The sequence below is a fragment of the Camelus bactrianus genome, chromosome 4 (assembly GCF_048773025.1).
Source record: "Camelus bactrianus isolate YW-2024 breed Bactrian camel chromosome 4, ASM4877302v1, whole genome shotgun sequence".
Lineage (NCBI taxonomy): Eukaryota > Metazoa > Chordata > Mammalia > Artiodactyla > Camelidae > Camelus > Camelus bactrianus.
The window spans coordinates 50,135,417-50,162,314 of NC_133542.1; the positions used below are offsets into that span (position 1 = coordinate 50,135,417).

Consider the following 26,898-nt stretch of genomic DNA (forward strand, 5'->3'; position numbering starts at 1 on the left):
TGTCTTCCAGTCCCTGTATATTCTTGAACAGAGTAGGGAGGTTATTCATTTAGACAGATGGAAAGTGGATCTGCATAGTCCAGGCAGACACGAAGAATAAAGACAAAAACCTAAGCAATGAGTCTCAAATCATCTGAGGCGCAGGATCCATTGTTGTTATATTTTTTAATTTCTACTTTGTCACAGACAAATAATCTTATAAAAGACATTAGAAATAAACAATAAAAAGCCAAACAACCCAGTTAAAAAATGGACAAAGAATTTGAACAGACATTTCTTCAAAGAAGATACACAAATGGCCAATAAGCACATGAAAAGATACTCAATATCACGAATCATTAGGGAAACACAAATCAAAAACCACAATGAGATAGCACTTCATACCCTTTAGGATAGTTATTAACACAAAAAATGAAAATAACAAGTGTTGGTGAGGATGTGGAGAGATTTGAACCCTTGTGCACTGGTGGTAGGAATGTAAAGTGGTGCAGCCACTGTGGAAAAGAGTGTGGTGATTCTTCAAAAAATTTAACATAGAACTACTATATGATATAGTAAATCTTCTGGTTATATACGCAAAAGAATTGAAATCAGGAATGCAAACAGATATTTGTACATCTATGTTCATAGCAGCATTACTCACAATACCCCAAAATTTGAAACAACCCAGATGTCTATTGATGACAACTAGATAAACAAAATGCAGCATATCCATGCAGTGGAATATTATTCAGCCTTAAAAAGGAATGGAATTCTGACACATGATACAACGTGGATAAACTTTGAGGACATTATGCCAAGTGAAATAAGTCAGACACAAAAGGACAACTATTGTATGATTCCATTTATGGGTTACTTAGAATAGCCAAATTCATAGAGACAGAATTTAGAATGGTGGTTGCCAGGGGGCTGGGAGGAGGTGGGACTTGGGAGTTTTTGTTAAATGGGTGTGGAGTTTCAGTTTGGGAAGATGAAAAAATTCTAGAGATGAATGTTGCTGATGGTTGCTCAACAGTGTGAATTAACGCCACTGAACTCTAGACTTAAAAGCAGTCAAAATGGTAAATTTTATGTTATGTACGTTTTACCACAGGTAAAAAAAAAAATTACTTGAAAAATAAAAAACAAAGATGTAAAAAAAAATACAATCCTAAAGTTTTTACTCTTAGGTTCAACAGACATAACATATTTCAGTAAGTATATTCAGAACAAATGTAACATAGAAAAGGAAAAGAATTACAGAAACTGTAATTGTGGTTTACTGAAATTGTGGTTATAGGCAATTAATTGCTGTGATATTTGTGACCATTTTTGTTCTGCAGTTGTCACTAAACAATAGTAACTCTTTATGTTAGATGCCTATAAGTACACTTTGAATGAATACCACGTATGTCAACATTTAAAGTTTGTAATGTGACAAATGAGCTTGGTTCCTGCTGTTAAGTGATCTAATTCTAGACCGTATTGATGACAATGCTATTTGCAAGGGATAATATATATCTAAATAGTTTTTATGTGTTTTCTTAATAATTCTCCTAATAGGGAAACCAGTATGACATGAGAATGGCAGAAGAGATTTTAAAACAACATCAACAAATTCAGGATGTTCATTTTTAACTTTTATCTAAAATAAAGCAAGTGTTGCTGTATTTTCAGAATCTATCTTAACATCAGTAACTAGGTCTAACAATTTATCCATAAAATTATAGTTAAATTTAAAATGTATCCTTTGGTATAAGAAATGGATTCCAGATCCATGATTTCCTATACATGAATCTTTTCTGGTAGATACTGAAATTTAAAACCTCTCAAATTCTTAAGGTGCCTGGTGCAGTTATCAAGTTCATCACTTACTTTGTTGATAATTATTCATAAGTTATTGGGCTGCTTTTCCCTTTCTTAGTATTTTGTCATTTATTAGTACTTGATGACCTAAATCCCTGCCATGATTAAGACGTCAGATTCCAGTGTCAGACGCCTGGGTTAAAATCTCTGTTCAGCCACTTACTACCTTTACACCCTTGAGCAGATTGCTAGTCCTCCTCATGCTCAGTTTCCTCATCAATCACATGCAAATTCAAGAGTACTCATCCCCCAGAGTTGTCATGATGATTACGTGAGATAAAACATGTAAAACTCCTACAACAGTACCTGTCACGGAATAAAAGCTTGGGAAAAGTTTGTTGTTTTGTCACCATTACTGTTGTTATTGTTGTTATTTTGAGAATTTCTCAATTTTGCAGCAAACAGCTCTGCATTGGAGTGCCTACTATAATAACCCTGAGCATGTGAAGCTGCTCATCAAACATGATTCCAACATTGGAATTCCTGATGTCGAAGGCAAGATCCCACTTCACTGGGCGGCCAATCACAAAGATCCAAGTGCTGTTCATACAGTGCGATGCATTCTGGTGGGTACAGTGGTGCTGCTAGACCTGGATGGCCTTTCAAAAAAACTGTATTATGAAATATACAATTTTTGCAAATCATATATATGACATACAAATTATGAAGCAAAAGAATACAACAAACATGTGAACTCATCACCCAAGAAATAGGACATTTTAATACTACTGTTTAAGACCACACAGATGTTTCCTATGTGCAGGTTATCAAATGCATCCTCTCCCCCTGTACCATGCTCATTCCTGTCCCCCATCAACTACTTTTATGAATTTATATTTATCACATCCAACTTTGTTTTAGACTTGTTCTTATTAAATAACAAGTAGATATAAGTGAATAGTTATATAATACATGTAAGATACAAAGAATAAGGAGACAACAAATACTCATGTTCTCATCACTGAGTTGAGGAGCCACGTGCATTACCATTGCCTTTGAGGTTCCCTGGGTACTTCCCAGTACCATTCCACTCTCTCCTTTCTCAGAGGTGGCCACTAGCCTCAATTTTGTGTTTATCATTCGACTGATTTTTACTGTAGTTCTGCCACATATATTGTATCCCTAAAGAATATATGGTTTAGTTTTAATGTTTTTGAATTTTATATACATAGAATCATATTGTGTGTATTTTGCAACATGCTTTTCTCTTGCTCAATATTATGCTGGTGATTTTATCTATGTTGCTGTATGTAGCTGTAATATATTACTTTTTACTTCTATATGGTATTCCATGTCACGAATAAACCACACATTATTCATTCTGTTACTGACTGACATTTGGAACGTTTTTTTGTTTGCTATTTAGAAATAATACTGCTTTGAACTTATTCTTTTAGCATATCTAAGGTGTATATTTAACTGGTTGTTGCAGGTGTATAGAATGCAACTGATAGTTTTGTCCATTAATTATATATCTAACCAACTTTCTATACTTTCTTAGTAATCTTGAGTATTTATCAGTAGATTTTTTTGAGGTTTTCTAGTCACTCCTTCCTAAATTTCAACTTGTATGCTATAGTAATCTAATGTTTAGTCCTATTTGCTTATAACACACAAATTAGACTTTTAAAGATATTATTTTATTTATACAATGATAATTTATTTCTACTTGCATGTTAACTGATTTCTTTGCTCTGCATTTCTTCGTGAATCTCAAATTTTTCTTCTAAAGTTATTATCTTACCTCCTAAAATACAATTCTTAGAACTTCCTTTAGTGTAGATCTAAAGGATCTGGTGAACTCCCTGATTTTACTTGTTAAGAATGTCTGCATTTTACTGTGCTCTTGAATATATAGTTTTCTTGTATGCACAATTCTAGGTAGTTTCTCTTCTCAGCTCTCTCAGACTGCTGTTTTGCTGCTTTCTGTCTTTCATTGTTCTTCCTGAAGAGTCTGTGTTTGGTCTCATTGTCATTCCTTTATAGATGATCTCTTTTCTCTCAGGCTGCTTTTAAATACTCTGTATGGCATTCTACAGCTTTACTGCAGTGTGTCTAGCTGTGTCTTTTTTAATCCTGTTTCATACACATTCTGATGATTACATCTCAGTTTTGAAAACTATATAGCCATTGTCTCTTTAAATATTGCCTCTCTTTCATTCTCTCTACTCCTACCTATAGGGTCTCCAATAATACGTATTTTAGACCTTTCCATTTTACTCTCCATGTCTCTTAATCTCTCTTTCACATTTCTACCATCTTGTTTCTCTCTACTACGTTCTGGGTAATTATACGTGATCTGCTTTCCAGTTTACCAAGCCTTTCTTCAGCTGAGTGCAATCTCTTGTTTACCCTATTCACTGAGTCTTTAATATTAGTGATTATATTTTCACCTCTAAGTTTTATTTGGTTCTTTTTCAGATCTGTCAGGTCATTTTGATAGTTTTTCTTCCTTGCTCACCTTTTACTTCATTCTAATTTCTACCTGTTTCATAGATAGTTATTTTATGTTCTTTATGTGTTAATTCCAAGATCTGAAGTCCTTGGAGGATGATTCTTACTCATAATATCTTATTTCCTCACAAACTTGGCTTTTTTCTTCTTCTTCTTCTTCTTCTCCTCCTCCTCCCCCTCCTCCTCCTCCTTCTTCTTTCTTCTTTTTTTTTTTTTTTTTTTTAATACATCTTAGTTCTTGGGAGACTCAAGGGCCTAGAATATCACTATGGTAATATTCTACTTCTTTTCCTGAGGCGTTTATAATACCTTTCCTACACTTTTTGGAAACTAGGCTAACTACATAGACAGCTCTAAATCTGGGGTGGCCCTTCAGAGTTCTCAAATGGGGGCAAGAGGGCTTGGCTTTGGATATGACCTCATCTGAGAAGGGACCTGATGCTGGGTGAGGTAACTCTCTTTAGCTGAAGCAATTCAGGAGGCTGACAGTTGAGGGTCATCTGCTGGCAGCACGTGCAGCAGCTGGGGAAGTAAGTCCTTTAGTCTTGAAGGGGAACCTAAGCAGTGTATCATATCTGCTACAAAGATGCAATAGAAAAATGAACAAATGTTGTCAACTGTCAATTTAAACCCAATAGCTAATAAACATATGATAAAAAATCTCAACCTCATTCATAAAAGAAATACAAATTAAAGCATCAATGAAATGCTTTTCATACCTATAAGGGGGAAAATGTGAGTTTGAGAATACTAAGTGGTTAATTTGTGCCAGCATGTGGGGGAAATAAAAACTTTTACACATTGTCATGGGTGTGTTAATTAGTACAACCATTTGGAGAGCAGTCTGACAATACCTAGTCGAAGATGCAGATAGCCATCAACCCAGCAATTTCCCTATGTAGGTCTCTGGGCTAGAGACAGATCTCACACATGTGCCATAAGGGGGCATATAAAGAAGTGTGTTCACTGCAGCGTTATTGTTAATAGTGGAAAAAATGTAAATAACTTAAATGTCCCTCAGTAGCAGAATGGATAACTAAATTGTGGTTTAATACATGAACTAGTATCAACATAGACACCCAGATGTATAGTGTTGAAATAAAAAGTTCAAAAGTATAATGTTGAAAGGAAAAATTCAGGGATATACATGGTATAATGCACAAGTATAAATATTGAAAACACAAAATTTATCTATTGTTTATGGGTGTATACACTTGAAGCAAAAATACAAAGCATATGGCTTTAGTTGAATCCGTAACAGATAAAAAACACATTAGGCAAAATTTTGAGCTCTATTTAATCTAGATAGTTGCTTATTATATCTTTTCTGTACTTCTTATATTTAAATACGAAAATAAAATTTTAAAGATTTAGACTATGTAATTTTCCCTGAATTTTATCACTTTGCTTCTTCTGAGAGAGGTTTCAAAAATTGCTCGGTTAATTATTACTTACATCAAATGTGATTTATTGAGGATTCCATGTATGTCTGAAGTCTCTGGTTCCTTAAAAATAGGATGCTGCTCCAACAGAGTCTTTACTGAACTGGCAAGACTATGAGGGTCGAACACCTCTTCACTTTGCAGTTGCTGATGGGAATGTGACAGTGGTTGATGTCTTGACTTCATATGAAAGCTGCAATATAACATCTTATGATAACTTATTTCGAACCCCACTTCATTGGGCAGCTTTACTAGGTGAGTTGAATGTGAAACCAGGGATCAACTGTAGGAGGAACTGCATGAATGTAGGAAATTTTCCGTAGATTCTCTTCCACTGTCCTATTTAATTATTTTAATTTTTAGTTGATATGTGGCTTTATACCTAAATCTCTCTATTGTATGCTTAAATTTTAGTAATATAAATGTATTCTATTATATATTAATTTCACCATCATGTTTTAACTTGTCGTTTTTATTACAAAAGTAATGCACTTTCATTGACAAATTTAAATGTAAAATATTCTTCACAATCAATGACTTTGTTTTTTTGAAAGAGGGCTTTAATTTTGTGTATGCAAATACCATGATATTTGATTTTCTTTTCTTCATATTTCCTGATAAGCCTTTTACTTAACATTTTTGGGGATCACTTTTTTAGATAAGAGAGTATTATATGTATATGTGTCTGATTTTTGACAATCTAAGAGTCTTTTTCTTTTAGTGAAGTAGTCTTACCCATAAATAGTCATTGTTATAAGATGTATAATTTGGTCTTTTTTCTGTTATTCTGCTCTTTGAGTATTATTAGTGTTTTGTTGTTGTTTTCTTCTCTTAATTTGTGCTTTTTTTCCCTGTTTCCTTTGTTTTCTGTCTTGTGGTATATGAATTACTTTTGTTGTTATTTGGTTTCGAATTGCCTAATGTTTTAGGAGAGTCTTTAGGTTCTATTAAAAATTACTTTTAAATTAGAGGGGAGGGTATAGCTCAAGTGGTGGAGTGCATGCTTAGCATACAGGAGGTCCTGGGTTCAATCTCCAGTACCGCCTCCAAAACTAAATAAATTAACTTAATTACCTCCCCCTCCCACTCACCAAAAAAAAACAAAAAGAAATTACTTTTAAATTTATTGAAAACTTTAAGCCTAAGTCAGAGTCAAGAGTAAAACTGTAGGGGGAGGATATAGCTCAAATGGTAGTGTGCATGCTTAGCAATTCCCAGTACCTCCATTGGGGAAAATTAATAATAATGATTATGATAATGATAATTAATAATAATAATAATAATAATAATAATAATAATAAATAGACCTAATGACCTCCCCCCAAAAAAGAGCAAAACTGCATCTATTGATTCCTACCTATTTAAAATTGAGGAATTTAGTACACTTTCACTTATCAGTCTTTGGATATGTGTTAATATAATCTGATAATGATTATTAATTAATATTAATAGTTATTAATAAATAACTATTGTGGACTTAGTTTTGAAATTACACATTGTCTCTTTTTTAAATGATTCTTACATTTTCATTCAGTTTTATAGTCAGATTTGTAATTATTATGTAGACTTCATTTCAACATGCAGTTTCATCCTTTTTTCCTTTTCCTCTGCATTCTAGGAGGACTTTGTAAATTTGTCTCCACAACACTAAATTGACTTTCTGTTCCATAAGTTCTGCTTTCTTTCTGCCTCCTATAGATTGTATTTTAGGTTATATATTTTTTATTGAAGTATAGTTGATTTACTGTGTTGTGTTAGTTTCTAGTGTATAGCATGGTGATTCAGTTATATATATTCTTTTTCATATTTTTTATTATAGGTTATTGCAAGAATTGAATATAGTTCCTTGTGCTATACAGTAGGTCCTTGTTGCTTATCTATTTTATCTATAGTAGTTAGTATCTATAAATCCCAAACTCCTAATTTATTCTTCCCCTCCTTTCTCCTTTGGCAACCACAGGTCTGTTTTCTATGTCTGTGGGCCTGTTTCTATTTGTAAATAAGTTCATTTGTGTCATTTTTTTTAGATTCCACATACAAGTGATATCATATGATATTTGTCTTTCTCTGTCTGACTTACTTCACTTAGTATGATAATCTCTAGGTCCATCTATGTTGCTGTAGTTGACATTATTTCATTCTTTTTTGTGGCTGAGTAGTATTCCATTGTAAATTTCCTTCTCTCAATATTTCTTTTTATGTCAGCTTTTTTCCTTTTCACCTCCTTTCATTGCCTTTTCATTTCAGATTAGCTTTTTCTTAGGATATTCTGTTTCACTTCATAGAGTCCATCTCTTTGCACAAGTCAAGGATGCCAAATATTGCCTGAAATTTTCCTCTGGATCCTTCTCTAGATCATTTTCTGAGGTATGCTATTCTTTCTGATGGTGTTCTTTTTTTCCCTGTCCTATAGTATGTTTTCATATAGCCTTTTCTGAATTTTTCTCTTTATCTTTCAAATAAGATGATATATATTTAGATTAACTATGTGGCATAGATTGCCTTTGATCCTACCTCTGGTCATTTGTGTTATGGAGAACGCCATCTCAGACCATGGCTGGAAAGCAGGTAGAGCATGACTCCCACTTAAATTCCTTTTTTCTGCCTGGCTTTCATGCAGTGTATTCTTATTCTACTAACATGGCATCTTCTTTATTGCCTGGTTCCCTATATACTGAAGCAATGGCATGTATGAAATTCAGGTTTCCTAAACATACTTTTACCAAGCTTGTTCATTCTTTGATCCTTTTATAGTTCTTTACTTGTGGAGACCACATCCTCCAGAATGCACTGCAGAGTATTTTGTTCTACCACCACCACCTCATCATTCCTGCCCACTTGTTTTCTGGGATTTGAAATCACTGCCTAGATGTTAAAAAATTGGAGGAGGGAGGTTAGAAGGAGTGGATGGGAGACCTCAGAGGTTACAAGAAATTGTATGATGGTTTGTCCTCCTGAATCGCAGAAGAGACCAGCTGTGCAGTTCTCATTGGTTGTGCAATGAAGCCTAGAGTCTAGGGACACCGATGGCTGAGAGGGGCTGGCTTCTACACACCTTCCTTCCCTTTTTGTGAGCATTTTTACAAGGTGAAGCCAGAGAATGCAGTGAGCTAATACCTAATATAGTTTTTTCTCACCTGGCAGTTGTAGTTAGTCATTTTCTTCCTGATTGAAGTATCAAGTTTTTAGTGTTGTACATTTTTGCCTTTGTGCTACATAATTACAGTATTTTTGTGAGAAGCCACTATTTCAAAACCATTGTAAATACTGTATTATGTGCTGGTGATTTGTCTTACCCCTTTCCTTTAAATAGATTATAAATTACTCAGTCATTTTATGTAATAACTACCTTGTGTCTTCTTCAGGCCATGCACAGATTGTCCATCTCCTTTTAGAAAGAAATAAGTCTGGAACCATCCCATCTGACAGCCAAGGAGCAACGCCCTTGCACTATGCAGCTCAGAGTAACTTTGCTGTAAGTAAATCACAACAATTATCTTTTTTTTAATTAAAATTTTATTTTGATATTCATATGCAGTTGTAAGAGATAAAACAAGACCCCATGTACTGGTCATCCAGTTGTTGTGTGTGTTGCGAGTAAAAAGAGTGCTGTGATTTAACCGTGGATTGTACTCCTGTGGCTGTTCCTAATACTTGTATGACCTTGAGCCTAAATTTCGTCTGTAGAATGAGGGGCTGGATTAGATGAGCCCTTAAATGTTTTCTTGCTCTAAAATATTGAGGATCAACATTTTATACCTTTTTTGACCAACTCACAACCTCCAGAAATTTTTTTTCTGAAACTATTTTATTTCCACTCAAGCAAATTTTCTGTGATCTTCCTAAAAGTTTGTAAGCATCTGAGTTTTGAGGAAAGATGCAATTTTAAATGCTATGAATAGTAACCCCAACTAAAATTATCAAACACTATAAGAATTATTAAGGGTCCTAATTTTTGTATGATTACTTAGAGAAATGACCTTGAATGTAGGAATTGCTGATTAAATATTTGTTTAAATGGATTGAATACTGCATTTCTCAGTAACCACCTGTCACTTTCAATAAATGCACTAATTATTTTTAAAACTAGTAACAAAACTCACAGTGAGAGAATGTATTAGCCTTCTCTGAAGTTAGGTTTTTAAACTTAATGGAGGATGATCATTCTCAATTATTAGAATATTAAATGAGGGAGTTAGGTTATATTTTTGAAGTGCTATGAAAACTAAAACCAATATAAAAGGACAGAGGATTGTTACTTTCAATGGAAATTGTAGTTTTGTTATTCATAAAAAGATAATTCCGTTTGATTCAAAAGTAGAGGAAAAAATGCTTTGCTTGGTGTAAGTCATATGTAACACTGGCTTTATTACCATGGAAAATGCCATTCTCTTGTTTCAAATTTTTAAATGAAGTTTTCTTACAGGAAACTGTTAAAGTGTTTTTAAAACATCCTTCAGTAAAAGATGATTCAGATCTTGAAGGAAGAACATCCTTTATGTGGGCTGCTGGGAAAGGCAGTGATGACGTCCTTAGGACTATGCTGACTTTAAAATCTGACATTGACATTAACATGGCAGACAAATACGGAGGGACAGGTAAGAACCAGTAGACATATTCAGTTTGCTTTCATTCGGGCTCCAAAGTGTAGATTGTGCTATAAAATTGGCAAAATAGTAAGTTGACACCATTGTTCTTAATCTAATATTGTTTGACTTTCTTTCATCTTCACTTTTAAGTTTAGGTTTCCAGGATAGCACTCCAACGGCTTTATTTCTTCCAAGTATTACGGCTAAAATTAGCCTATGTCTCTACCAAGTGAATCTTGACATTTGGTTTAAAAGCCTTGTTGCTCCTTAGACATGATTGCAGGAACTCTTCTGATCATATCTTTGCATAAAAAGAAAGCATGAACCTGTACTTTAAAACTTTGCATATTTAGTAGTTATTAACTATTTTTTCAAAAATTTAGCATTATATCTTAAGGAATGCACACATGTAAGTATGTTCTTGCCAGTCTCATATAATATGCTCTTTCCTCAATTTTGAGTAGCATTACCACATCCTGAATCTCCCATTTTAGAGATACCTCCCATGACTCTAGAAGCTTCAAAACTTCAAAAGCTCTTACTAGATATTTCCTTTCATCTCTTTTTCTAATAAGAGAGCCCTTTAACCAGATGTTGATTACTGAGAGAAGTAGTACAAGTCTTTTAACATTCATTGTCAACTTGGAGGTCTCTTCCTTGTGTACTGCGGTCAGCCCTCCCTGTCTGCGCGTTTCACACGTGCAGGTGTGGAGGGCTAACTTGTATTCATTGTACTGCACCATTTTAAGTAAGGGTCTTGAGCAAATTCAGATTTTCGTGTCCGTGGGGGCTCCTGGAACCAACCCACCATACATACCGAGGAATGCCTGTATATCCACTTGAAAGTCAGAAGGAGAAAGAAAAATCACACAACAGCATGATAACACTGAACAGAGTAAAATCTCTGAGAAGCTATGAGCTTCTCAATGTTATGTTTTATTTGTGGAGAGAGCCATTTACCCCTACCTGTTATTCCGGATAAGATCTTTCTTGACCACTAAATCTATTGATGCAGCCCTTGGGGATAGAAGGTAGGGGAGCTGCTATACCTAATATCTTCTTCCCTATATTTAGACCGTCACACTTTCTAATTTTTTAAAGAGAGTTTTTAGGTGGTAGCAATTTTGATGAAGTCTTTAACTTTCAAAAGTATTTCTTTGTCAAAGCTTCACAGTAGACCTTAAGCTTCTTATGGGGTGTAGTACAGACACATAGGATACTGATTTTTTTAAATGGTCTGAACATTTAATTTTTTTGTCAGACTTCTGTTAGTATGCAGTCTTTTACTTTATCACTAGCATTGCTCGTTAACTTTTTATGTATTTTAATAAAGTATGGACTAGGATACTTGCATTCTCTTGACTAAAGTTGTGCATCATGGTTGGGGTTGAGACATAAATTCTTCTCACATTCACTCATTCCCTGGGCTCGCTCTCCTAAGGGGATTTTATTATATGTCAGAGACAACTTCCTGACATTTCTCTTCTATGCAAGTGAGTTCCTCCCCTCATCCCTCTACTGGGTTGTTTTTCCTTAATTAAAAGTGAATTCTTACAAATAGCAATATATGGATATTATTTGGATCTTGATTCAAATAAATCAACTTTTTAAATTAGAAAGCTATTAGGAAAATGTTAACACTCTCTGGATATTTGATCTTACAAAGCCTTTGTTAATACTTGTTAGGTATGAAAATGGGACTATCCTTTCTTTGCATTGCTGGGGCTGGGGTTCTGCTAACCACAGTCCCCCTTTGTCAGCAGGGGAGTCACCCATAGGGGACAGTAGAGAGAGACTGGGAAGCTGAAGAGAAACAGGTGATTGCATCTTGTTTGCTTCCTATTCTTGTCTTTGTTTCCTGTTCCTGTGAGCATTACCCTAGTAAATCTTATTCAACAGAAGAGTGATAGCTTGTTCCAGTGGCAATAGTTAATTTCACTTTGCAGGTTTTCCAACACTCACAGTACCAGCCAAAGAGCATCTTCCTCAGAGACCCCAGCAAGAGCCCAGCAGAGCCCCTCCTCAGAGGTCTGAGTTTCAGCTCTGTAGGGTGCCTCTTCTAAGCTTTTAAGGTTTTAAAATTCCATCCTCTTCCTTTTGTTCCTTAATCTTAGAATTGCTAGCTGTTTTCTGCGTTTACTGCCTCTGTGATACCTTAGTGCTCCCTTTTTGCTTTTTCAGTTCTTTAGTACCTAGCTAGCAATTCTTTATATTGAATTCTCTCTGTCAAACAATCTAGAATGAATATGGTTTCTGTCTCCTGGTTGGATTCTGACTGATACAGGGTTGTGTTTTAAAAAAGAATCCTTGTCTTTCAGACATAGTTAATAAAATATTCACAAATTCACAAATGGAAGGATATGACTCTAGAATTTTCTTAAAAAAAATCAGAAGTGGGGGGAATGGCTAGCAGTTAGATGAAACAAGATTAGCCATGCATTGGTAATTGTTGAAGCTACATGATGGCTTTGTTGAGTTCACTGGACTATTGCCTTTACTTTTGAATATGTTTGAAAATGTTTGTAACATAGCTATTAAAAATAATTTTTAAAGCTCCTATATAAACTTGTGGTACCTATTCAAAGAAAGAGCAACAACAGTTAAGTCTAAGATTGCTTTAAAATAAAGTAAATGATAATAGTCAGAAATAGGGAATTTCCTTTAATAAGATCGTTAATTCTAAGTTTTGCTTATTTGAAATTTTGTCTTTTTTTCAATTTGACGTTGATATTTATCTGAGGAGTCTATTGCGTACTTGATGCTGTATTACACAATCATAGAATTTCAGAATTAAAAAGTATCTTCAAATTAAATCTAGTGCAGAGTCTTCCAAACCATGTTCTTCAGAACAGCAGATTCCTTTAGAGGTACCTGAAGTGTTGCTGACCGGGTGGATGCTTAAGTGGGTAACCCTCTACCCCTACTTTAGTCAGAACCACTCAGCTCTTGACTATTTTATATACTGGGTGTTTATCAAATTTCATTTGGGAGGGAAAAAACATTCTTATGCTCTTAAAATGTGAAAATTACTGAACTATCACAGATATATCATGCCTTGATCTGTTTTACAACATTCTCACCAATATTTTTCACCAGAAACATCTCACCAGTATCTTTCAGCCTCTGATTGAACAGCTCCAATACAGAGAACCCATTACTTCCATCTTAATCTCTTTCCATTAGGATGCTTTTCCTTATACTGAGCCAAAATCTGTCAAACTGAATGAGCCACTCTATGTTCTCTTCCACATGACACGCTTCAGATAGATGAAGTCTCTCACATCCATCTGAATCTTATCTAGGCCAGACTAGCATTCAGCCATTTAGGTCAGGCTTTTCAAACTCAAGTATGCATAAGAATTACTAGGGGTGTTCCCGCACTATCTAGAGGTCCTACATCAAATCCTGTCAACAAGTCCTGTTGACTCCACCTCCACAATATATTCTAAATCTTTCTGATTCTCTCCATCTGCACTCCTGCCACCCTAGGTCAGGCCATCTCCATTTTCACCCAGTCTACTGCAATAATGTTAACTGGCCTCCTGCTTATATTCTAATTTACCACAATGCATTCTCTTCAAAACAGCTAGAGTGGTCAGTTTAAAGCATCAGTCAAGTATCACTCACCTACTTGAAGCCCTTCAGTGTCTTCCATCCCTCTGACCTGTGTGGCCATTTATAGTCCATCCTTTTCTACCTTTCTGACTTCCCTCCCTCTCACTCATTGTGCTGCAGCTTCCTTGACTTCCTGAAACACATGGATTCACTCCTACCCTTGTACTAATTGTTCTTTGTCCAGACTACTCTCCTTGAGGTTTTTGCATTGCTGTCTCTTTTTTATGATTTAATCTCAACATAAATGTCATCTCTTTAGTAAGGCTTTCCCTAACCACCAATCAAAAGTAGTCTTCTGGTCACTGTACATATCAAAATATTTTTTATTTCTTTAATTACACCACCCATCACCATCTAATACTTAAATGTGTATTGATTTTGTGTTTTGTTTTGTTTTGCTTCTTCTACTAGAATATAACCTTAGCTATTTTGTTCCCAGCTGAATTACCAACATTACATTAGTACCCAGCCAACAATAGCTTCTCAACAAACCCCCAGGAATCTGCATTTCTATAGGCATCCCAGGTTTGGTCCATGGATCACACTTTATGAGAGAAACATTGTCGTAGGCAGTATAGAGCCATAATACTGGAAAGAGCTGGCCCAGGCTTCTAGACAGTTATCCTGAAAAAATTCAGCAGAATTTAGAGAGTGATGAATTAAATAGAATTTAAAGAGCAATCTAAAGAATGATGGCATAAGCACTACAGTGGAATAATATAGGCAGGGATCAGTGTAACATGATACTCATACATGGTCAAAATTCCTCTTTCAAACCCCTTATCAGAGAGGAGACCACACTTCATCTCAAATTTTTCTCCGATGTTGAAATGATATCTTTTAAATTGGGCCCCAGGGACATAGCTGGCTTGCATTTAGAGCCATGTTGTATGAAACATGCTCTCAATGCAGTAAGATACGCCCACTCTCAGTACCATGTGGGTACACAGACCAACCGCAGGAACAGCAGGGGCGACCAACAGAAGGAACAGTAGATTGACACCTCCCATTACACAACCCCTTTGGGGCTTAAACTAATTGAGTGGGCTGGTGGGCAGAATTGCCTGCATCATTCAAATCATTTCTCTTTGTCATCGTTCTCTTACTCTCTTAGAAAGAGGAAAAGATAATAAAGTAGTCATTGAGAAGAGGACCAACAGACCAAGAGTAACTGAGATTTCAGACCAACAGGATGGAAAGGAAGAAAACAGTGAGATGAGACAGGTAGAAGGAAAGGGGGAAAATGTGAGTAATATATGTGAATGGAAAGGAAGATGGAAATCTATAAAAGTGAAAAATAGAGAATACTGAAGACTAAACTGCACTTAGCCAAAATGATGGGAAAATAAAAAGAGGAAAAGATACGCAGTTAGGATAATAAAAAGGTAAAGCTGTTATTAAAGAGTTCTTTCTTTTGCTTCCTTTGTAGCTTTACATGCTGCTGCCCTTTCCGGCCATGTCAGCACCGTGAAGTTATTATTGGAAAATAACGCTCAAGTCGATGCTACTGATGTCATGAAACATACTCCACTTTTCCGAGCCTGTGAGATGGGACACAAAGATGTGATTCAGACCCTCATTAAAGGTTAGTTATTAGGAGTGCTCCTAATAAGGCACTTTAAAAAGGTAGGATTTCTTGCGTTCGCCCTCTGAAATAACAGCTTTACATCACCGCCTGGGTGGAGGGAGGGAGAAAGAGCACGTGGCACCAGGCCTGCTCCTAGCTCCACCTGTTGGTAGTTGTTCGATCTGGGGAAAGTCATTGCTCCTGCCTGATCCTCAACTTCATTTTATGTAAAAGGAAAAGGATCCCTACCCTGACCAACTTATGGACTTGTAAAAATCTGAAGTAGATGATACACACTGAGGCAGCTGCATTTAAAGGACTGTTCTATTTTTTAAAGTCTCTTCTTTTTGAGACTTGCTCTCTTTGTTAGACATTCCCATTATACTTCTGCTTTTTCAGGTGGAGCAAGAGTAGATCTAGTTGACCAAGATGGGCATTCTCTTCTGCATTGGGCAGCGCTTGGAGGAAATGCTGATGTTTGCCAGATATTGATAGAAAATAAGATCAACCCGAATGTGCAGGATTACGCGGGAAGAACCCCGTTGCAGTGTGCTGCCTATGGGGGGTATATCAACTGCATGGCGGTGCTCATGGAAAACAATGCAGACCCTAACATTCAAGACAAAGAGGTAGAAATTCTGGGTCTTTTCTATATTTTTTGCTGTAAAGTGTTTAGAGTATTGCTTCCTTGTTAAGTAAAATTAAGTAAAACAACAGTTTATCAAATGAAGAGATCACTCACAAATCTGTTAATTAAAAATGATTTTTATTTGTCTATGTTTCCTTCTAGTCCTTGCCTCTAGATCCATATATAATTTTAAAAAGTCATAATATAGAATGGGAATAATTTTATAACTTTTATAAAACCTGTATTCATAGCATTTGTATATATGTATATATATATATGTATGATTTTACAAACCACATTTTGTTTTGTTCATTTAAAATTATCACCATTATTTTTTTCATTTGATATGTCATCTTTTTCATAATCATGAGGCTTAATATTGAAAAGTTCTAAGAGCTTTCTGCTTAATAACTCATTCAGCCCTCACAGCAAGTCTATAAAGTAGTTACTATTATCATCCCCACTTGACAGATGAGGAAATTGATGCTCATGGAGCTTAAATAGTTACCCTAAGGCGACAACAGTGCCGGAGTGTTGGGGGCAGTATCCAAACTATTACTGTAACCTCAACTTTGGAGGTTCTAGGGAAAAACCTGTTCCCTTGACTTTTCCAGCTTCTAGAAGCTTCCCTTATTCCTCCATCTTCAAATCTAGCAATGACTGGCCAAGTCTTCTCACACTGCGTCACTCTGACATTCACCCTTCTGCCTCCATTTTTCACTTACAAGGACCCCTGTGATTACATTGGACCTATCTGGATAATGCAGGATAATCTCTGCAACTCAAGTTCAGCTCGTTAGCAACCTTAATTACATCTTCAACCTTAATTCTCCCTTTTCATATAATATTATATAGTTAGAGATTCCAGAGATTAGGATGTAGATATCTCTGCGAGGGGGTGCCTTGTTCTGCCTACCACACTGATTTGTAGCTTAAATTTTACTGCAGTCAAAAAACATACTCTGAATTATTTTAATCTTTCAAATTCTTTTGAGGCTTTCTTATGTCCCAGCATATGGTTGATTTTGGTCCATGTTCTATGTACACTTAAGAAGAGTACTAATTTTGTCATTGTTCCATATGTTTTATATACATTATCACTTAGTTCAAATTTTACATTGTGTTGTTCACACCTTCTGTATCTTTACCACTCTTTTATCTATTTGTTCTATCAACTATTGTAAAATATGAGTTTAAAATCTCCCACTGTGATTATGGATTTGACTATCTCCCATTTTAATTTAGTCAGTTTTCATCCTCTATATTTGGAAGCTATGCCATCAGGTGCATACAGATCTAGGATTGTGATATCTTCCTCTTTGGCTCCTTTAACCCTGTGAAACCACTTTTATCTCTAGCAGTGCTTCATGCCTTTTTTATCTTTCATAACATTGAACTTTTTTAAGAATACCGGCCATTTATTTTCTAGAATTTCACTCAATTTGGGTTTGCCTAATGATTCCTCATAATTATATTCAAGTTTTGTATTTTGGGTTGGAAAATTATAGAAGTGATGTTGAACCTACTTATGTGTCACCTCTGGGATCATATTATGCCTATTAACGTAGAAGATTTTGATCACTTGGTTAAGATACAGCCTATTTTCTCCACTGTATACTTAACATTTTCCTTTTTTCTAATTAAGCAATTTGGGGGAAATGTTTATATGTTTGAGTTAGCATAAATAACCATGTGTCCAAAAATACCTACTCCAGATGTGCTTGGATTTTGTTTATGCTTGTAGGGAAGGACAGCTTTGCACTGGTCCTGTAACAATGGATACCTTGATGCCATTAAATTACTACTAGACTTTGCTGCTTTCCCTAATCAAATGGAAAACAATGAAGAGCGGTAAGTTGTTGATAAAAAGAGTGTATTGTTGTTCATCTCACATCCTTCTTGCATGTTAAAAAGTCTCAAGTTTAGAGGCTGGTTTAGAAATAAGTATACTGACAAGGAAACACTACCCTAAGACATCCTGAACCAGAAGAAAAGAACAAACATTCCACACAGTGTTGATTTAGAATCATGGGCTCTTAAAGCTATTCAGAACTTCAGACATTTCTGAGGGAAAGCTGATATTTTATAGACGAGGAAATTTAGGCTTCTTCTGACTTGTGGCTAGCATAAAGTCAGGGGAGTCCTGACTGACCAGGACTAGGAATTTAGGTAGGCCAGCAGAATGTGTCATATATTCAAGAAGTTTCTCTTGATAAAGAGGATTTTATCAATTAGTGAACAGAGGTGCCACTGTATAGCATGAAAAAATAAGGAGTGTCTGAGATGAAAGTTAGGAATTTTAGTCTAAATACAGATTTCTTGAATAGTGTGGGATCCACAGAGTTAGCCAGGGTTGTTGTCCAAGGGCCTGAGCCCAGTAAAAAGGACTAGACACATTGTGAAGTCTAAGCAGGAGAGATTCGTGGTGGTCTTAGATCTAGGAAGAGTCCAGTAATTTGTAGGTAACAGCTAAGATGGTAATCAGATTTCAGTACCTGAGTCCCCCCCACCCCCGTCCCAGCCCAGGTCTGTAGTTTTCATTGGTCCTGGATGCTCTGATTAAAACAGCCCCTGCTCTGACACCGTCCCCACCCTCTTAGCCACTCAGTTCTTTCTTTGTGTCAGGAGGTGAGAGACTATAGGGAAGGAGGGACTTGCTCTAGGCCCCACTGTCTGAGGAAACATGGGACCGACCCTGTCATCTTTTCCCCTTCTTTCAGAACCCCTCCCCATTAGTTATACCCTCCATCTGTTTTTTTCTGTTCTCTTTTTTCTGCAGTTTGCCTTCTTTGCCTGTAAAGGCTTCTTTCTCTCACACCGCCTCTCTGCCTCCATTTCCTCACACTCACCATTCATGCCTTTGCAGCCCCGCTGCCATCCTCATGTTTAGACTGAGATCTGCGTGTGAATGGTCACTGGCATACTCCTAGTTGGTGAATCATCTGATGTCTTCTCTGCCCACTGTCGTTGGCCTTTGTGCATCTCCTGGTTCTGTTGACTCCTCTTCTTTACCTTATTGACACTGGATCTTCTCAAAGCTTCTGTGACAGTATATTTTCCTGATTCTCTTCTAATTGTGTCTGTGCCTCCTCCATCTCTTTTGGTTCCTCTTGCATTTTTAAATTTTTTAAATATAAACATTCTTCAAGGACCGGGTCCCTTCTCTCAGCCTGTCTCCTTTAGTGATCCGACTGAGCACCAAGGCGTCGGCAGTCACCTGGGTGCTGGAAGGCTCTCAGTCTCCATTTCAGCCTCACTACCTCTCCTCGGTTCACACTCGCACCTCCTCTTCATTTCCAGCACTGCTGTCTAAATCGTACCCTCTTTGACTCCTTCTGGGACTGTTGCAACGTCTCCTCACTTGTTTTCCTTCCTTTGATCTTTCCTTCATTCAATTCATCGGCTTCCAAAGTAGCCTTTCTAAATCATATTGCTAATGTAACTGTTAATCATGTCATTCCTCGATTCAAACACAGTCTCACCTAAGAAGATTGTCCTGATCCCACAGTCATGTGTCCCAAATACTGTCCCTACACTGTGAATTTTTATAGCACTGAGCACGGTTCACTTTATAACAATTTTATGTAATCTGTCTTCCCTGTTAGCAGAGATCTCCTGAAATCATGGTTGTCTCTGTATTGCTCACAGTGCTTTTTATGAAGTAGATGCTCAGTAAGTAACTGTTGCCTTGTCAAATCGGTGTTTACAGGCTCCCAGCAGCATCGCCGTGCTGCATACCTGTGTTAGAAACTTCTAGAATTCTTAGACCACATGCAGATTTAGATAAAGCAGATTAGTAGGTCTTACTTTGTAAGTGACTATATAGAGAACTGACTCTCTCTATTATAGTCAAATGACAATTTCAAAACAAAAGACTTGAAGATAAGGCATTTAGACATTTAAGGAAACTGAAAGGCCAAGCAAAATTCTCAGGGCTGCGGTTTTGACATTAAAGCAGATATGTGAGGGTTCCGAAGGTTTCTCCCTTTGAAGCCCTAAAAAACAAACAAACAAACAAAAGAGAGTGATTAAGAATCCTAAGAATTAGTGACAATTTACCCCTGTAAAGGATTCATTCTATAACGGTGTTATTGCCTGACTGCTGTTTTTTAGGAAAAAATTAAAAATTTTTTTTGTAATTCAATTCCCATTTATATACTAAGCTTTGAACTTCAGACCTACCTAAGTAAGCGTATAAATTAAGGTGTTTATTGCCTCCTGGAGTAAACATATATTTACTACAGACCGAAAGACCTAAGGAAAAATCCTCCTACCTGCACTTGCTGGTCTGCCGATGAAAAGAGATGGTGACAATATCCCAGTCTCGTTTATTGTTTCATCAGCAACGTGCCTGATGTACAGGTGTCAGGACTTGGCACTGCCTTTTATGCTTATTGACGTTCCAGTTTAGGCATTCTCCTCATTCCATCAGACCATTCCCACGTGGCAGATGCACTTGTGTCTTATCTCTTGTCTTTATCTACATTGTTTCTTGACTGGTTACCATCAAGGTAGCGCTAATTTTTACTTCTCATGCGTTGACACAAACCACTTGATGTGCACTGTATGGACATAATTTTTGCCAACTACTGCTGGCTTTCAGTCAATAACTAACTGACAGCCACACTCTGACATTGATGGGAATATTCACAGCACTTGAATGTTTTTAAATCGAATTTGGGGTGAAGAAAGATTCGGTAGTAATAATCACAACATGGTCAGTTGCTTAAACCCTAGGTGTGTCAGACTTCAGTCTTAAAACCTTGCTAGGTATTTGGATTGTGTCTCCCAGTTCAAATCCACAATTGTAATTTGAATAAACGAATTGTAAAAAAAAAAAAAAAAAAAGACATTTTTGAGAAAATTGGGAAAAATTTGTATTTAGAGTGGGCATTAGATCTTACTAAGGAATTCCCATTAATTTTGTTAATACAGTGACATTGTGGTTATGTCACATTATTTATAGATGAATCTAAAATGCAGAGAGAGTAAATGATAGGGGTTCCGGGATTCTGCTTTAAAATACTTCAGCAAAAGTAAAAAGGGAGGGGGTGGATGAAGGAAGTGTGGCAAAAGTTTTGCTAATTATTAAATTTGGGTAATGAATATATAAAGTGTTATGATGCTGTTCTCTCTGCTTTTGTTTGTGCTTGAAGTTTCTCATAATAAAAATATTTAAAATACTTGAAATGCAATTTTCCATCCACAAGCAGCCTGAAAGATCTAGTTCTTCTCTCCTTCCTTTCACCTTTTACAGATGAGGAAACAGAATCTCAGAGAAGTGAAGAGAATGCCCAGGGTCACACAGGTCTGCTGACTCCCAGCTCAGCATTCTTTAGGGTGTATTATGCCCATGCTATATCTTTTTGTCCTACTTTTTAAATTTTTTTTTAAATTTAAAATATAAAATTAAAAAAAAATTGGGGGGTGGTGGTGAGGATGTAATTAAATTCTTTAATTTATTTATCTTTTTTAGTGTAGATACTGGGGATTGAACCCAGGACCTTGTGCATGCTAGGCAGGCACTCTACCGCTGAGCTATACCCTCCCCCATCTCTTTGTCCTATTTGTAAGTAAAGGCGTAATTTGGGCCACACTTTCATAAATCATAGTTTGATAATCCTGCTTATATATTAAGTGAAAGATATGACATATTAATAATTATAGAAAAAATGATCAAGCTTGCTAAAAATACATGTTATTTGCATGTTGATTTAGAAGCAGTTTCATTCTATACGAGACATACATGTTCAATAATTGACAGATGAATTATGGAAGGATTACTGAACAGAGAGTCATTTGATCTTAGTTCCAGTCTAAATTCTGCAAGTTATATAACCTTCAGCAAGTTACTTCATCTTTCTGGGTCTGTATTCATTTATGAAATGAAGGTGTTAAACTAAACCTCAAATTCAGTTCATCTCTACTATTGTGTGGTTCTGTGACACAGAAGACTTTTTTCTATTGGAGAAAGCATAGTCATGAAAGGCATTTTAGAATATATAGTGAAATTTGTAAAAGTTCTTCTGAATTTACAACATGCTATTTACATTTAAATACTGTTTTAAAGTTTATAAAGGCCTTACCTACCTTATGGCCTTCTGGTCTCTAATAGTAGTGGCAGATCGAGCTGTTCTAAAATGAGGGTTCCTTAATTTTAGCCTTTGGGACTTCGTTCTGAATTCAGAGTTTCCTTACTGAAGTGACCAAAATACCATTTGCCTATACTGAAAAGCTCTTCCTTTTATGTCTTACCGTGACTATTAGGTGAGTTTTGAAAAGAGATAATTTCTTTTCTGTAATCATTGGATGATTTTCTGTGTCTAATCATGCATGCATCCATATAATCATCATTTTTCTGCCTCATATATCAGTTGATTCGTTCCTCCCAGCACCTCTGACTGCTCTGGCTCAGTAACAGTCACCCCAGGAAGGATGGGGTCAGGGGTCATAAATACTAGTTTGGGTCCTTTGGAAATAATATTCCTGATAAGCAACTGTGGAATCAACCGCCATGCTGCCGTGTAGGTCCTGTAATAATGACAGTCACAGCTGACATTTATTAACCGCTTCCTTCTTGCCGGGCACACTGCGGTCTTCTTCACATTTATTACTTCATTCTCTCCTCATGCCAAGTCCATGATGAGGAAAGGTGGGGCTTAGAAACACAAGTAATTTGGTTAGGAAGTGACAGTCTTCGTTACCATTGGTAGATGCTAGAATTTGCGGGCCAGAGGGTTACTTAAATTTTGTACTTTTTTCATTGTTTGATTTCTTAAGCAATGTGTCATTTTTACAAAATAATCTTTTTCTGTAAAAAAAAAGAAAGCATTTTTAGCAGTGGTTAATTCTGAGAGTGGGAGTGTAGATGACTGTTATTTTCTTCTGTGTATTTATCCAATTTGTTTTAGATTTCCAAAAATAGAAAAAGTATATATTTTAAAAGGAATCTGCCTAAAATCACACATCTAGAAAGTAGTCAGTGGGATTCAAATATATAATCTATGTGACAATAATACCCATTTTTTCTAAAATAATCTATTTATCAAAAGGGCACACACAGTGTACAAAACTGAAATGCATAGACAGGTGTTCAGTAAAACTAAAGTGAAACCTCCTACCTTCTTCCTCTGAGACAACTGGCTTCCTCCCCAGAGGCATCACCATCACCAGTTTCTTGGGAAACTTCAAAAGATGTATTTTACACAGATAAGCACACAGGGATATAATCTATTTTCATACAAATGGAGCACGCCATAATGCTTTTCTGTTGCTTACTTTTTTCTCTTTTCCTTCACTTAACAAGTCGTCCTGGAAATTGTTCCGTATTTATTCATATACCACAGTAATGGCTGTATTATACAGGTGACTTGACATGGATGGCCTGTCCTCTGTGGATGGAATTGATTGTTTTCAACCGAGGAAAAATCAGGAGCCATTAGTATTTCCTGTTTGGGGAACTATCTTTTATCTCTGTTATTGGTGTTTTTTTAAGTCTTCCATAATTTCTTCTAGTACTTCCATGGCTTCCTTTTTTAAAAAAAGTTTAGATTTTTGCTTCATCTAGGATTTATCTTAGAGTAAAATGTGATATAAGAATCTTTTTTTTTCCTAGATGGCTACCCAATTGTCCCAACACTATTTAATAATCTATCCTTTCTGAAGTGATTTAAAGGGCCGTCCTTATCACACCCTAAATCTCTCCATTCAGAGGTACATTTTTCATTTTATAAGCACTAACTGTCAGTAATCATGGGCTCAGACTTACGAATCTCACAGAATATTATTTGCAGTGCCTTTTAAGATAGGAGCAAGGAATTACTTGGAACATGAGGAAGAAGAAAAATAATTGTGTGTTCTCATAGCCCCCAGTTTGTGAACCAACGAGCAAAACTCAGGAATCGATGTGGTCAGCAGCACAAAGCGCCTGACCCCAGCTTCCCCCTTGTTCTGTACCCCTCAGAGAGAAAAGGAACAGCAGTACGGAAGGTAGCTTTGCCTGAGGAATATTGCACATCTTAGAATGAGGTTTCCTTCTGTTGCATGATCGTGCCAGTTTAACTGTGCCTTGAATAACCTTCCAACACTTAAAAAAAAATCTCCCTGCTTCAGGTACACCCCGCTTGATTACGCTTTGCTTGGTGAGCGCCATGAAGTGATCCAGTTCATGTTGGAACACGGCGCCCTGTCCATCGCAGCCATACAGGACATCGCTGCCTTCAAAATCCAAGCTGTCTACAAAGGGTACAAGGTCAGAAAAGCTTTCCGGGACCGGAAAAATCTCCTCATGAAGCATGAACAGCTGAGAAAGGATGCTGCTGCCAAGTAAGTGTGAGCTCTGGAGACGGTGTCCACACAGCTCAGAGTCAGCATGGAGGGGCGGTGTAGTGGGAGAGTCTGAAATAAACGTGGTCCCCGTACCCACGGCACCTTCCCACCTCTGCTCACCAGTCCTTCAGAGGACTGAGGCTACCACAAAGGATACAGTTGTGAGCTCTCCTGGGTGGGTGTTCCTCTGTTTAGTCCTGGATGTTCCAACCCAGGGACAAGCCACTGCCACACCCACCCATGGCAAGCAGTTAGGGGTGGGAGTGTTACCCACAGGAGGCTACGAAGGGATGACTGGTCCTCTTACCTTTCCTGTTTTTCCAAAAGAAACTTACACCAACATCTCTCCTGCTTTCACTAGACTAATCTAAGTCTAGTTTTGATTTGATTAAAGCAACCAACTTGTATAAACAACTTGCTCTCCCCCAGATACTCCCTAACAAATGGGCACTAAGTTATGTAATTTATTCAAGAAATAGTGATTGAATTCTTACTGCACATACAAAACTCTTGCCTTGAGCCTAAGGAGAAAATAGTGACTAAAAGCAAAGCATTTGCTTCGAGGACCTCACACTTCTTTGGATAGTGATACATAATGTGCAGAATAGTCTTGTGCCTACTATACATCGTGGTTATTTGACCGTAAGTGATTGATTTCAGATCACACTTTGGTTTGCCTTTTCTGTGATACTTGTGTTGAGTATTTTAAATAGCAAGAGAGTATTGTGTTGGCAGCTAGAATACCAAAACCTCTAATGATAAAGATGCAGATGACAGGCAGATTCTTGAGGGATAGCTTCCTGGCTGTATCTTGAATAAATCTTGAGTCCTTCCAACTCCTGAATCCTACCATATCTTGCCCACAAGGGGGAAGCATAAGTGTAATAAATAATGGTTAAAAATAATAATAAAAGGCAGGATAAACCATGTCAGTGGGAAGTTAAATACCACTATGAACAGGAATGCTAACCATCACGTCAGCCTTCAGTACACAAGATGACAGAAACACATCATTTTCTGTGACTCTGAAGTTACCAAAGTAGGTGGCATCCTAGGGAGTATTATTTTGTGCTGGTCTCTAAATGAGGCTCTCTTCTCTTCTCTTATTACCAGAGAGTCCAGTATTAACCTAAAAACCACTACATGCCTCTTTTTGCAGCCTTCTCATAAAATTTCTCTACATGTGAGTGACACTTGTAAGTAGGTAACGCATGTGACAAGTTATCCTGAGTTGCAAGTAAATATTCTCTGCCAGGGAAGGAATATTGTATTTCCAACTACTGAAGTTTCTATACACTCCAGTTTAATGTGTGAGAGTCTGTTTTCAGAATGTGAAGTCATATCCCACCTGCCTGAATATGAGGTGGGACTCCTCAAAGGCGATGGGACTGGCTTGGTACGTCCCCCAAAAGGAAGGAAGGAGAGAAACCTTTCCCCGTCTCTCACGTTAGGATGGTGGAAATCACCTTCCTTAAAGTAAGGATGTGAAAGGAACTGATTGAACGTAAAGTGAATTCTATTTTGCCGATAGAGGAATTGGGAGAGAGAGTTTTAGTCATATTTTCTAAGGCTTTTTTTTGAGAAAATACTATTTAGGAAATACCTATAATCCATTTAAAAGCACTTTATAACTCATACCGCACCTCCTGTGTTGTTGCTGGCATGAACATTGCTGTAATTTACCTGCCAAAGCACAGAATTGAATGCACACTAAAATAAGACTGTATTTATGTTGATCACTCTTCTTCCTTGAAACTTCCTTTTTGCTAGGTTTCTATTTCACTCTCTAATCTCAAGTCTCCTCTAACTCTCTGAACTCTTCCTTCTCAAAACTTTTTAACTATACCGTCTCCACACTGAGGTCAGCCCTGCAGACTAACTCCTTAGACTTCTATTCATGCTCTGCTTTTTTCCTTGAAAATATATCTACTCTTAAAACTTAAATTACTTCATCTCTGTAGATAACCCCTTCACCTCTCTCACATCTTGACCTCCCGAAACTCTAATCCCAAATCATCCGTGACCTGCTGGGCATTTCCACTTTGCTGTCCTTTTGTTACCTGCCAACATGTCAGATCATTGGACATTTCCACTGCATGTCCTGTTGTCACTGTCACTTCAGTCTCACTATGTGAAACCTACAACTCATCATCACAACCTGTCTCTCGTCTCACCTCCTGACTTCCCTGCCAGTGTTGCCACCACTGATCTGCCGATTCCTCTTCTGAAGTGTCCTTTGCTTCTATTCTTCTGTCCCACTCCTCTGTACAGGCTGTCATTCTTGAATGCCATCCATGATGCTTCCACGTTTTACTTACCCTTCTATCTCCAAGTCTCATTTCTCTGCACCAGTACCACCCTCCCACCCCTCACACTCGAGGTCTTAGCCATCCTGAACTTTCTTCACTCCCTCACTTACCACCTTCCTTA

At 36.9% G+C, this 26,898-nt stretch overlaps 1 protein-coding gene across 13 annotated transcripts in view; it reads left to right on the plus strand.

Annotated features, from left to right (window-relative positions):
* Positions 1-26,898, plus strand: part of INVS (inversin) — a 122,552-nt gene that overhangs the window by 66,903 nt on the left and 28,751 nt on the right. For all 13 annotated transcript variants that reach the window (XR_006724245.2, XR_006724247.2, XR_006724246.2 and 10 more), the window contains 8 exons: positions 2,244-2,411; positions 5,816-5,996; positions 9,107-9,216; positions 10,168-10,339; positions 15,375-15,530; positions 15,912-16,141; positions 17,885-17,991; positions 24,253-24,465. Coding sequence is in view for 9 of the 13 variants with exons in the window: in XM_010952941.3 (XP_010951243.2) it covers positions 2,244-2,411; positions 5,816-5,996; positions 9,107-9,216; positions 10,168-10,339; positions 15,375-15,530; positions 15,912-16,141; positions 17,885-17,991; positions 24,253-24,465 (1,337 nt within the window). In the remaining 4 variants the exon portion in view is untranslated. The remainder of the gene's footprint in view (positions 1-2,243; positions 2,412-5,815; positions 5,997-9,106; positions 9,217-10,167; positions 10,340-15,374; positions 15,531-15,911; positions 16,142-17,884; positions 17,992-24,252; positions 24,466-26,898) is intronic.